The sequence below is a fragment of the Petaurus breviceps genome, unplaced genomic scaffold (assembly GCF_028583685.1).
Source record: "Petaurus breviceps papuanus isolate PSGF00001 unplaced genomic scaffold, PetGlider_PUasm1.0 81, whole genome shotgun sequence".
NCBI classification, from domain to species: domain Eukaryota; kingdom Metazoa; phylum Chordata; class Mammalia; order Diprotodontia; family Petauridae; genus Petaurus; species Petaurus breviceps.
The window spans coordinates 6467199-6481130 of record NW_027186546.1 but is presented as its reverse complement, the minus strand read 5'-3'; the positions used below and the strand labels follow the sequence as shown (position 1 = coordinate 6481130).

The 13932-nt window shown below is 36.5% G+C and overlaps 1 protein-coding gene across 3 annotated transcripts in view; it reads right to left on the bottom strand.

The window, feature by feature from the left end:
• Positions 1–13932, bottom strand: part of LOC138176129 (serine/threonine-protein kinase 38-like) — a 120918-nt gene that overhangs the window by 44661 nt on the left and 62325 nt on the right. For 2 of the 3 annotated variants that reach the window (XM_069106890.1, XM_069106888.1), the window contains exon 2: positions 1287–1431. In XM_069106890.1, the coding sequence (XP_068962991.1) occupies positions 1287–1420 (134 nt within the window). In that variant the 5' untranslated portion in view covers positions 1421–1431. Of the gene's footprint in view, positions 1–1286; positions 1434–13932 lie in introns of all 3 variants that reach the window. The other variant, XM_069106889.1, reaches the window with a different exon arrangement.

Below are 13932 nucleotides of genomic sequence, written 5' to 3'. Positions count from 1 at the left end.
AATAACCTAGGATAAAAGTAATAAGGACCTGAAATGTGTGAGGAGAGAGTAGGGGGAAGATGAAAGAGATATTGTGAAGAAATATTGAAGGACCTGGCAACTGACTGGTGGGTACAGAAGAAAGGGTCAAAGATGGCACCAAACCTGAGAGGGTAGTGGTGCCAGTAGCAACAACAAGAACAAAAGAGGGAAACTGAGAAAAGGGGAAAGTTTCAGTAGAAATAGGAGTTCAATTTTCAACACAGAGTTTGAAGTACCAGGGAAATATCCAGGTAAAGCTGTTCAGCAAGAAGTATTTGACCAAATTATAGGAATGTTTTTAGGCCTCAGAAAATTGATTAATTCATTCAAAATGATAATAATTAAGAACCTGCACTGTTTACCAATGTTATCTGGAAGATATGACTGAGGCAATAAAATGGTCTAATATTTCCCTTTGGGAAGCTTGTGTTCCAATGTGCAGTCAGTAGTCACCCAAAAAATAGCACTCTATCCCCAACATTTATTGAATGCTATTATGCATGCATAATGTCCTATGCTAGATGGTGTTGGGGACACAAAGATGAATGACACATCAGTTTCTACCCTTAAGAAGCTAACAATTTGGAAGAAGTAAAGAATATGAAATGCTATGCTATCATTTTTGACAGGAAGAATCAGAGAAGGTTTCATGGAGAAGATCTTGTTTGAACTAGACCTTTGAAGGGTTTCCTGAGATATCTTCTCTGTAACGTCTACAACGAAAGCAGACAATTTTTTAAAATTCTGTAATTTGTTATACATTTTAAGTCAGTCTTGCAAAGTACTAAGGGCTCCTTTATGAAGATGTAAATTTTGTCAATTTACTATTTTTGTCTCAACTCTGTATCCTATGTAGGAAAGGGAATAGTTGGTCTAAGTAACCCTGTAAAACCATATACATAAATTTCAAAATGTTAACCTACTACCAATTTTTTTAAAAGGTTGGGAATATGTCCACTAAAAACAAAACAAAAAAAATCACAAAAGGCATAACATATTTTTCCCAACTAGGAAATTTTATGTGTGTTTAGTTAGTGTGTGATGTGAGTACTTGTTTGATCAGAACTGAATATGCCTTGAGAGAGCATTTCTAGAAACCAAACCAATGAGTAAATGAATTTCCACTAAGTGTAAGCTATTAAGAAATAGCATAGTTTGTTCCATGCTGTAAAACTACTTAATGGAAAACATGCTTGTATTCTGACCAATCAATGTAACAGCCCAAACAACGTAAGAAATTGACATGGACTAGTTTTTTCCCATACCTGGTTTCTCTTTCTTCATGCTGTAGAATTAGGTTGCTGTAGAAATTCTCCAATGTGAGTTTAGCCACAGTCACTCTTTCCCGGGTGTGGTTGCTCATGGGAAAAGTTGTTGTAGTCCCCGCAGTCATTGCCATAGTAACAGATACTGAAACAGAATATATTATAACAAATTACTCAATAGAAGAAACTTTTTTTTTACAAACTCCAAATGTTTTAATTTCATTGGAAGAAGGTTCTACCCTGAACAGTTAAGCAAATCTAAGCATTTCATGAAACTAGTGGACAGGACGTGCTACCCACTCACCTAAAATAATAAAGACGAATGATCTATAACAAAACAAAGAAAGAATTGCAACAAAGCAATAAGGAAAACACATGAATTACTATAAATGTTCTACACACATACACATGGGTGTTTCCTTGTAAATAGTCAAATAATAATTCAGCTTCCTGAATTCCAAAAAAACATATGCCAAGCAAAGCAGCAAGCTGTACTGCTTTCAAATAAAACTCACCTGCTATAATAAAACAAAGGTCCAAAATAATTACTCTCATACCCAAAAGAGAAAACAAATGAAACAAAGACCAGTGTTGTGGTAGTAGAAAATAAATTCATCAAACCACTTTACGTGTATTTATATAATGGCTTACATAAATTATCTCATTTGCTTTTCACATCTCAGGGAGAGGAAAGTTGGACAGAAAAGGCACATTTTGTAGATGAGGTGACAGATTTAGAAAAGTTTAAGTGACATATCCAGAGTCACAAACCTAATACATGAGTGGAACAGAAATAAGAACCTTGACCTACTATCTCAATCAATACACACCAACCATGTGCCCAGGCACTATAATAAGAGCTAAGAATACAAAGACATAAATGAACCAGTCCAGGCTCTCACAGAGCAGGACACACACACACACACACACACACACACACACACACACACACACACACACACACACACACCATCTTAAGCTTTAATAGCTATTAAAACTCTCTGTGTTTGAGAGACAAATACCATGAGAGCAAAAACATCTTCTTATATGAGAACTATACAGACGAAGCAAGGTATGATAGAAACATCATTGGACTAGGAACCTCATACAGGCTGTCCCAAAAGTCTTTACATAGTTTTAAGACTGAGGGACATTTCTTCCTCAAAGGGAGAGTTTGTTATATATCCCAGTGCTTGGTACTTGGTAATCAGGATAAATAACAAACTCTCCCTTTGAGGGAGAAATATTCCTCATGTTGAGGAAGGTATAGGAGTTCATATTTTTAATAATGGGAAAGGACATGTGAAGATCATTAAAACGAAGTAGGAAAATGGGGAGGGAGAAGATCTAGAACCACACATATCTCTACCAGGGAAAAAAGAAAATGGAAATAAGACAATTGTCTTTTAGAAGGCTTACCTTGTCTTAAGATCATTAAGAAAACAAATAGAGAACATTTATGTACAAACCCCATAAAGATGGACACTATATGTGTCAGTAAGTGCTTACTTATTATGCCCCAATCACTGTGGTAAGCTCTGGGATACTGATCTAAATGTATGCTAAAGGACAATAATCTAATCTAAATTAAGAACAGATCAAAGGACAAATCATAGAATCAATAAATAAATCACAGTTAAGTAAATGAAAACAGGAAGACAAAGTACCAGTATTTATGAGACTGAATAAATTCTTAAAATAAAATTTATAGCTCTATTAATGAAGGGGAAAAGGAGATAATTAATGAATTGAGCTTGCAAATAAAAACTGGAAAATCATCAAATTAATAATATTGAAAGAAGCATAAAATAAAAAAAGTTGAAAACCACAGGGGAAATTGTATTGAAAACAAAAAGACTATTGAGTTGATATACTAAACAAAGAGCTATTCTCTAAAAAACCTAACTAAATTGACAAATCATTAGCAAATTTGACTTTAAAATTAAATGGACAAACAGGGAGGTTAGGTGATGGAGTGAACAGAGCACTGGCCCTGGAGTCAGGAGAACCAGAGTTCAAATGCGGCCTCAGACACTTAACACAAAAACTAGCCGTGTGACTTTAGGCAAGTCACAACCCCAACTGCCCTCCAAAAAGCAAAAAAAAAAAAAAAATTAAATGGACAAAATGAAAAAAAAAAGAACAAATTCACAAAGATTGGAGCAGAAATAAAAGAAAATTATCAGAAAAGTTCTGTAATTAATTATTTGCCAATGAAGATGATAACAATGGTAGCAGATGAATATTTGATTCTAATAATTGATCCTAAACAATTCATTCTCAGAAAATGAGATTGAGAAAACCATAAACTCCCAAGGGAAGGACAACAGAGCAACTGAACTATATGGATTTGTAACTCTATTGCATCAAATATTTTAAGATCAATTAATTCTTTTCAAAAAATAGAGAAAGAAGGCACTCTACCAAAGTCTTTTTATAAAGCAAATATTTTCCAGACAGTCAAGTTAAGGAGAGATTAAAAAGAACTAGACACCTATATTACTCACAAATATTGAAACAATATTTAAAACAAAATATTAACAAAGCAACTACATTAATATATGTATTAAAATATTATGGGAAAACATTACTAAGGGTTCAACAACAGAAAAACAATTAGCAGAATCAATCACATTATTGATAAAACCTACATTATTATATCAATTAATATAGGAACAAACCTTAAAATATGGCACTCATTTGTATTAAAAATCCTTTTTCAAAATAGCATTAGAATGGAAATTCCTTTACTTAAGATCATCAAAAGCATTTATCTAAAAACAACAGCTAAAACCAATAGTGTTATTTGTAATTGAGAAACACTGGAAGCTTTCCCAATAAGATCAGTGTGAAGCAAAGGTTTCCCCACCACCCCTATTCTTTGTAGAGAAACAGAAATGCTAACTATAGTGATAAGGCAAGAAAAAAGAAATTAAGGGGATAAGGATTGGCAAAATGGAGGTAAGGTTATCCCTATTGGTAGATTACATAATGGTTCACTTAGAAAATCCTTGAACAGATTTTTTTGTGTCATAGATCCCTTTAGAAGCCTGGTAAAGACTGGGAAAACTCGATATATTTTTTAATGCATAAAACAAAATACACAGGATTACAAAGGAAACCAATTATGTTGAAATAATTATAATAAAATATTTTGGAAAACTGCATGGGTGAGGGACAGCTAGGTGGCACAGTCTACCAGCCTTGGAATCAGGAGGACCCAAGTTCAAATTTGACCTCAGATACTTACTAGTTGTGTGACCCTGGGCAAATCATTTAATCCTGATTGCCTGCCAAAAGAATTAATTGCAATAAAAAAAAAAAGTACATGGATGACTCCCTAAGGACCTTGGAGAATAAAAAGACACTAACTGAGATGATTAACCAGCATCAAAAAAGAAGCAAGATACAAAATAAATCCACACAACCAACCTACTAATGGATGCAGGACTGATATAAATATAGCCATAAAATAAGGTTTACAGAAGTAAAGAAGGTTTAAATAATTGGGGATGTAACTCAGTGTTCATGACTGATATATACTAATATAATAAAAATGAATACCTATATTACTCTACAGAGTTAGTGTAATCCCAATCAAATTATCAAGGGGATACTTTATGAGACCAGACAAAAAAAGAACAAAATGAATAAGAAGGAACAAAAGGTCAAGAATGTCATGAGGGAAATTATGAAGAAAAAAAAACAGGAATGAAATGAGACTAGCATATTATAAAATAATTGTCAAAACTATATGGTACTAGATTTAAAAAAAAGAAAGAAAATTAAATAAATACAATACATAGAAGTAAATAAAATCTGGTGTTTCATAAATTCAAGAACACACAGTATTTGGGGAGGATTTCTTGATTTGTAAATTTTTTTAAAAACACCATAAAAATGAAGGGAGTAAAAAAAAAAGTAAAGGTTTTACAATTGCAAATGGGGAAAGATTCACAGCAAGACGTAAGGAAAATAGAAAGATAAAGTAATTAAGAGGCTGTATGTTATCGTGGAAAGAACACTGGCAGTGGGGTCAGAAGAAGATTCCAATCCCATTTCTGATGCTGACAAGCTTCTATGACCTTAGACAAATTATTTAACTTCCTTGGGTCTCAGTTTTCTCCTTTGTAAAATATAAGGGACTTGGATTAGATAATCTCTGTGGTCCCTTTCAGCTCTAAATCTCTAGTCTTAGAATATGAAGAATAGGAATATAAGAAGAAAAGATATAGATTAGAGGGAAGAAAATCTTTGTATCACATAGACAAGCGTTCAGAAAGCAATTAGCTTTCTTAAAAAAAAATGCAAACTCTTACTAGTGATCTGAAAAACTTTTCAAAATAACTAATACTAAGGTAAATGCAAATTAAAACAACTTTGATCTATCACCCCGCCACACTCATCAAGTTGGCAAGGAAGACAGAAAAAGCCAATGCTACGGGAAGGGAAAGACACTAATTTGCTGCATGAACTGTTTTATCATCTAAAATGTGACTTAGAAATTAGGTGAGAAAAGTTTCTAAATTATTCATACCCTTATTCGTGGTAATCCTGCTACTAGGTCTATCCACCATCTCCCAAGGAGGTCAAGGACAAGAAAAAAAATCCCACATGTAACAAAATATTGATAGAAGCACTTATATCAGTAAAAAGATGGAGACAAATTATGTGCTTATCAACAAGGGAGTGGTTGGATAAAATATTACATGAATATAATGGAATAGTCTTACACCATAAGTAATGAAGAATATGAGAAATTCAAAGAAAGATGGGAAGACTTGTATGACCTTATATGGAACAAGGAAAGCTGAATCAAAGGAACATACATAATCTAAAGGAAGACAATGCTAAAAGGTCACTAATTTCAGTCAAATTCAAGGGGCAATTTCGACTTTACTAAAATTAAGTATATATCTTTCTATGAAGAAAGAGCAAGCAATAAAAAAGGAAATCATATACTTTCACTTTCAATCACTGTCATGGGAGAAGGGAAGGATTTATATAGAGCCCCTACTATGTGTAGGCACTCTAAGAACTTTACAAATATTACCTTGTTTGATCCTGAAAACAACCCTGCAAAGTAGGTGCTATTGTTTTCCCCATTTTACAGAAGGGGAAACTGAGGCAAAGAGGTTAAGTAACTTGCCTAGAGTCACACAACTATTTAACTGTCACCTTGCCTGGCACATAGTAGGCACTTAATGTGTGTTGAGGACACATTTGAACTCAGGTCTCCTTGACACTAGGCCCAGAGCTTTATCTACTACACTATCTAGCAGTATCACGTTATGTAATCTTTTTTTTTTAATGGGAAAGTACCTTGTAGGAAAGTGAATTGTTTATGGGAAGTGCCTATATCAAAACAAAATTTAAAAATTACAATCATACAGTCAATTAAAAAAAAAGAAAATAGCAAACAAGTTTCCAAATCAAAAGCATTTGCCCAATGATTGCATTTGTAGATGTAGTCAATGTGCAGGCACAAGGTTCCATATTTATCCCATGTGTATTATACATATTAGAGAAAGAAATGGCAAACAACTACAGTATCTTTGACCAAAAAAAATTTTTTTTTAATTTTAAAAATTAAACACACACACACACACACACACACAAATAGGGTCATGGTGAGTCGACGTGAATGAAACAGTTGAATGACAAAAATTATAGTATGTGAACCTGGTTTACACAAACAAACCAATCTCAGTGACTGATGTTCCTGAGAACCAAGACTCATCTGGTTTCAAGTCTGGATATACTGAATTCACTTAGGGCAGTAAAGTTTCATTGAATGATTAAAGCTACAGACCCACTTTCAAGGGGGAAAATTCATCTTGAGATTCAAAAATGGAAGAAAAGTCCCAACTCTTCAAAATAGTTTTGGCCAAATGGTGTTTTGGGAGTTTGAGCAAAAAAACAAACAAAAAACCATATGCACACAGATGTACACCAATACACTCAGTTGTTTACCATCAAGTTATAGTGTAACTGAGCCTATAAGGACCCTAGTAATGAATTCCAAAGAATGAAACAATAGGACCTAACAAGCCACAGATCCAGCTAGCAGAGTGACACTTATTATATTGCAAATTCATTCCCCTAATGGATTTAACATTGTACTTTCCTTAATAAAGGCTTTTCTGTAGCCAGAAAAGAACAGGATACAATTTGCAAGTCTAGTGTTCCTGAACTGATAAAAACAGCTCTTGAATTTCCTGCTCAAGTGTTTTCTCCAGACTTTCCTATTCACCAGAGGAGACATTACCAGGGGTTAAGTCCAAAATTCTTTGATTTTATTAAGCCTGAAGAAAGGCGATAACAAACCTGGCACTAAAGCAAGGACCTATAAATAGAAATGGTAACTCCAAAAGTTTACTAGGGAGCCACTAAAGCAGAAAAATAGAACATCTGAGTGGTGAAATGCCTTCTTTGGCTCTAAGGTGGTCAGGTGGTACAGTGGATAGAGCACTGGGTCAGCAGTCAGTTCAAATAGAGCCTTAGACACTTACTAGCTGTATGACCCTGGGCAAGTCACTTCATCTCTGCCTCAGTTTCCTCAACCGTAAAATGGGGATAAGAATAAGCACTTACTTCTCAGGGTTGTTGTGAGGTGTTTAATAGGTGCTAATGCACTTAATTAGATACTAAAGTTTTGAAAAATTTTCTTAATCTTTAAAACAAGAGTGTGAGGTATTATGTGTAAATTACTATAAAGCTCTTGGCTTGGTTCAGGTGGCACAGTTCCTAACACATGCTAAGTGCTATATGCAAGTTAGCTATTTGCATTGTAGTCTTAGAAAATTGGAATGGGGCAGGCAGGGAATTTACATTGTCAACATGTATCAGTCAGGATTTGAATTCAGGTCTTTATGACTCATACACATTCTTCATCTACTATACAATTCTACCACTTAATACTTAATACTGGGTCAGTTAGCCCTCTTTTTCATCATCTGTAGGTGTCTACTTCATACATGAGGAAAATTAGGGAAAAAAAAAAGTTAAGCAATTTACTGACCTTGTAAGGCAGAGTCAAGCTTCAAACCCAGGTGTCTTGACTACAGGCCCAGTCTTTTTTCCATGACTGGACACATTGGTTCTAACTCTAACTTAAGGATTGTTGTCTGAGAGGTTAGGTGATTGAGGAACAAGAGGGTATGGTGTTATCTGAAATAAGTAATTCGTCAGCTTAGATTTGATACCGAGGTTTTGCAAACACTTAAAAATGGTTCGGGGGAGATTTACACATTAGGGAAGAATTCTGTGGTGTTCATTTTGCCCACTGTTTCAATGAACTTTCTTTTCATTTGGGGCATGACCTACAATTGGTTTGGAGGAAGGAATATCCTAGTCTTTGCTGCCTTAAAAAACATACACTTCAAGGTGGTGGGCACAGTGTGTCCTTAAACCATCACTTATCCTTCAAATCCCTTTGGAATGTGTCACATACTCTTGCCACAAATATTTCCATGGGTTGGGTCCTCAAATGCTTACTTGGATATAGAAATGCTATGTTGTTGATGGAAGAACAATGTATTATAGTGATCCAAATAATCATTAAAAAAAAAAAAACCTTCTAAATATTCCTAAATCTTCTAATGGGAAAAAAAGCAGCCATCAATCAAATATAAACAACTAAGCCGAAAAATAAATGCCCTTTTAAGACTCTGTTCAGGACTCAGACTAAAAATAGTTTGCTGATCTCAACATATTAATGTGAATGTTTAGGTAAGGTGCCACCCCATGCTTCTTGGAAATGACCAGAAGAGAACCCACCCAACAACACACTATTTACATCATGGAATCATTCTATTTCTGCACTCTTAATCAGCAACATATTCACTTAACGGGTCTTTGTAGACTATGCGGGTGACGAGTTATATTTGGTTAAGAAATCTCCTTGTCAAACTTCTCAGACTTTTTACACTATCTCCATACTTAGGGGTAGGGGTGGGGAGAAGGGCTGACACTAACAGCAAGTCAGAAGTATTTTTTAAAACCTCTTTATGGTAATTATATGCAAGAACAGAACAAGACCCTGGAGTCAGAAAGACCTGAATTTGAGTCCTCCCTTGGACACTTGCTAGCTGTGTCAGTGAGGAGACAAGTTACACCTTCTTGGCCTCAATTTCCTTATCTGTAAATGGTGATAACAGCCCTTACTTCACAGGTTTATTGGGAGAATCAAATGAGTTAATACATGTGTGATGTGCTTTGTAAATCTTCAAGCACCATATAAATACCGGTATTATCATTATTATACTAGGGCTATAGTACTACTATATCACTACTAGTACTACTTGTACTGGTTAAAGAAAAAAAAACAACCAAAAATTGTGATATTAGAACTCAGAATTGGAAGGATGGTAGAGAAGTCATCATCCAACCTTTCATTTTGAAACCAAGACCCAGACAGCTTCAATGACTCACCCAAGGACACAAAAAGAATAAATGGCAAAGTTTAGATATCAAACTCAAGTTCTCTGACCCCAAATGCAGTGACTTTTCTCCACTATGCTATGTTGGCCTATACCTCTTCCCCACAACCCTCAAAAAGAAGATAAAATCCTTAGAGAATCTTAGAATTTTGACCACCAGATAGTGGTATCAGTTACTAATTTGACACTATTTGACAGGTCCTTACTAATTGTCCCTGGCATTTATCACAAAAGTATCCACTGGGCAATGGTGCTGAAGAAGTGCTGCTTATTTATACCTCTGCATGAATCTTTCTGTTACTAGAAAGAGGTCTGGGATTTGGAATCAGACGGCCTGTGTTCAGATCCGGACTTTGTTTTTACTGAGTGAGGAAGTCACTTGATTTCTCCAGGCTTCAATTTCTTCAACCATAAAATGAGGAGATTGGGTCAGATAACTTTGAAGGTGTCTTCCTTCTGTTAATCTGTGACTCTATGACCTTCTCTATGGTTCTCAGAGAACACTTGACTTTGTTTCCCAGTTTCTCCTTTCCCTAAGTAGCCACCCCCTATTTGCTACCTTGGGGGTATGCATTAAAACATATTTGCTCCCCAGCAGGATCGGTTCTGAATCCTCCACTTGACAAACCCCACCTCTTCCCTGGCCTTGCCATATTTTGCTGGCGTGGCTTTAACATAACGGAGTTTCTCCCCAGAGAAAAAAAAAAACTTTTTCAACTATGCATAATTGTTTTACTCTTATCATATTATTAATAAAAGCAATAAATGCACAATAAAACCTCTACTACCCCCAAAAGACCTAGGTGGTTCCCAGATAGTGTATAAGCTGCTCCAAATTGAGAAATTCTAGGAAATGAATAATTTAATCATTTATCGTGCCCTGGCCATTGTCCTGCCAGTTAGCAAAGGAGCTTTAAGAATGTAACAATTTACAATTGATCCATGCTGCCAGGAGGAATTGAAGTTCTTAACTTTTAACTTTTTTGTGCTGTCATAGACCCCTTTTGTAAGGCAGGTGAAGCCTATGTATAGATCTCTTTCCTCCTCAGAATGTTTAATTGCCTACATTCATAACTGAAGGAAATGCTAAATTTTGGTTAGAAGTTAGTGAAAATGAAGACTATACATAGTGTGGGTATACATATGTATATGTATACATGTATATATGTATGCATGTACAACCTGAAAAATCAATATATCCATGGACCTGTGGACCCCCTGGAGGTATGAGGTCCCCAGGTTAGGAACTCTTGCTTTTTAAGTGAAAGTTAAGGAACTCTGGTCATAGAACACAGATTTGCCATCTGGTGCAAGCCTGATGACCATTGCTTCTTTGGTCAGTGTCCCATTGCTAGCAGGGATCTCTCTCTGATCACTTCCTGCCATGCTTAGCTCCTGAGGGAGCAGAGGGAACGGATTCAGTGCTAGGTCTTGGCAAGGAAGACTTCCCACTATGCTACTTCAGAGTCATGGGCGAAGTCAAAGAATATTATCTCTTCTGCTACCATGTTGCCTCACTTTTCCTTAATTATGACTTTCTCTCTTGCTCCCCTCCTGGGGCAAAGTCCCACTTCTCAGTGCAGCAGAAGAAAAAACAGAGAGTAAGAGAGATGCTATTAAAGGCCAGAGTTAGAAGAGACCTTGTTTATCATCTAACCTACCCTTCTCTCTCTCTCCCTCTCTCCCTCTTTCCCTCCCCCCACCTCTTTAATAGACGAGGAAAACAAGGCCCAGGGAAGTAAAGTGACTTGTCCAATGTAACAGAGCTCGTCAGGGAAGAGTCAGGGCTTGAACCAGAACTTGTCCACCAGTTTAGTACTTTTTCTATTCTATCACAACATCTCTTGGTATAGTGGAGGGAAACATGAGAACTTTTCCCACTCATGGAGGAGAATGAGTCAAGGATACCACCTTTTCCCCCCATTAACAATGTAAAGAAACATTTCAGTAGAATGTAGGCTCCTTGAGAGTAGGGATTTTGTCACTTTTGTCTCTGCATCATCAGGTGGGAGGCAGATTTATCAATATAAGAAAACATTTCCTAATAACTAGAACAATCTAAAAAAGGGGTGAACTCTCTTGGGAGATAAGAAGTTCTAGAACATTAGATATCTTTAAGCAGAGACTCAAATAATTATCAGATAGGAACATTTCAAGTGAATTACAGTACCAGAACTCAACTATGAGATTTTATGATTCTATTTCTTACGGCTGTAGGACAGATGTATTGCTGTATCTCACCATTCTAACCCATAAGCAAAAATCATACTTCATTCATAGTTATAACTACACCATTACAGATATTTACCATGTTGGATTTTTTGTTGGATTTTTATCCAATAATTTTACCAAAATATTCTGGGGGATGATTATATTAATACCTTTATTTTACTTTCACAGATCAAAATAAAACTATTTCCACAACTGTGAACTATCCCAAATCACTAAGCATAGTGCTAAAAACAATAAACAGAATACATGCCACTTATTCAGTGCCTTGCAACTATTTCTTTATAGATCACCCCAAAATCCTCTTTCCATTTACTACAGAACTAAACTATCAAGCTGGGGGGAAAAGGCAACTCAATACCCAAAACAACTGAATGTCCTCAAATATGTTACCTAACTTTGCATATCATACACAAGAACATAAGAATCACAAAATGGAGTGGTTTGGGCTAAGCTTAACTTGCTGCTTATGAAAACAACTGGAGGACTTAAAATTTCTTTTCTTTATTTATGGGCTTAATCATCAACAAACACACATGTTTCAATATATACTGGCAAATTTCTTGTATTAGTCACTGACTACTTATTGATAATAACAGTATTTATATAGTACCGATAATATTCCAGGCCCTGGGTTAAGCACTTTACAAACATTATCTCATTTAATCTTCACAACACACCCTGGGAAATAGGTGCTAATATAATCCCCATTTTACAGATGGGGATACCAAGGCAAAAAGAGGTTAAGCGACTTGTTCAGGATCACACAACTTAGTAGTGTATGAGGTCAGATTTAAACTAAGGTCTTTTTTTTTTGGAGGGGGAAAGGCGGGCAATTGGGGTTAAGTGACTTGCTCACACAGTGTTATGTTTCTGAGGTCAGATTTGAACTCAGGTCCTCCTGACTCCAGGGACAGTGCTCTATTCACTTTGCCACCTAGCTGCCCCCAAACTAAGACCTTTTTGACTCCAGTCCCAGCACTAACTACCAAGCTGCCTAAAACAGCACTTCAGCATTTTTGCCTTAGGAAATAAGAAGGTATCTAAGAAAACTTTTAAATTCACAGACCTTTATTAAATACCTACTATATGCCAGTACTATACTAAGTGCTTGAGAAATAAAGACAAAAAAATAAGATAGTCCCTTCCCAAGGTACTATCTTCTCGGTGGAGGATTAAAGCAGGGGACTACAAAATGGAGACCAGAGCATGGCCACAAGGAGTAATGGTGGTACTCCATAGCATATCCTATGACTGGCTGTATCTCCAACACAACCACACTACCCCCTTCACCCAATATTGCCACATTTCCTTCACTCTTGCTAACCCCTACTCTTTGGCAGTACAAACTGCTCACCTCTCCCCTTTTGCACTGAGAGGAGTGTCCTCAGGAGGTTATAACCTAAGTGAGACAAAAGCACCTGCACTAGCCCCTGCAGCTGCACAAGCAAAACCCTTCCTCCCCAGAGCAGCCTCCTGGTTTGGCCAGGTGCTGGGGAGGGGCGGTGTGCTACAGTCAACAGCAGCCCTGCCCCTTCCCTTTTTTCATTTTGGTTGGTACAGTGAATCATACAGAAGGAGCCTGCCTGGCTAGGCTGCAGTCTTCATTGCCTTACCCTTCTCCCCGCAAACTCATTCTGCAAAACCTTCTTTTTCTGTCAATGGCATGACTATCCTCCAGTTACATAGCTTCCAGACACTGGTATCACCCTCAACTTCTCCCTCTTACTCATGGCATTTCTCAGTTGTCAAGTCTCTTATCTTTACACTCTTGTCTCTACTTAGCTCACCACCTCTCACCTGAAGCCGTAGTTTCCTTCTCCCAAGTCTCTACCTTCTCCAAACAGTCCTCTGCACAGCCATGCAGTAAGTCCCCTTAAGTAAAGATTCCCTACTCAAGTCATGTCACTCCCCTCCTCGAACTCCAGCAGCCTCCTATTGACTCTAGGATTTATTCCATCTTTAACACTTTTTAG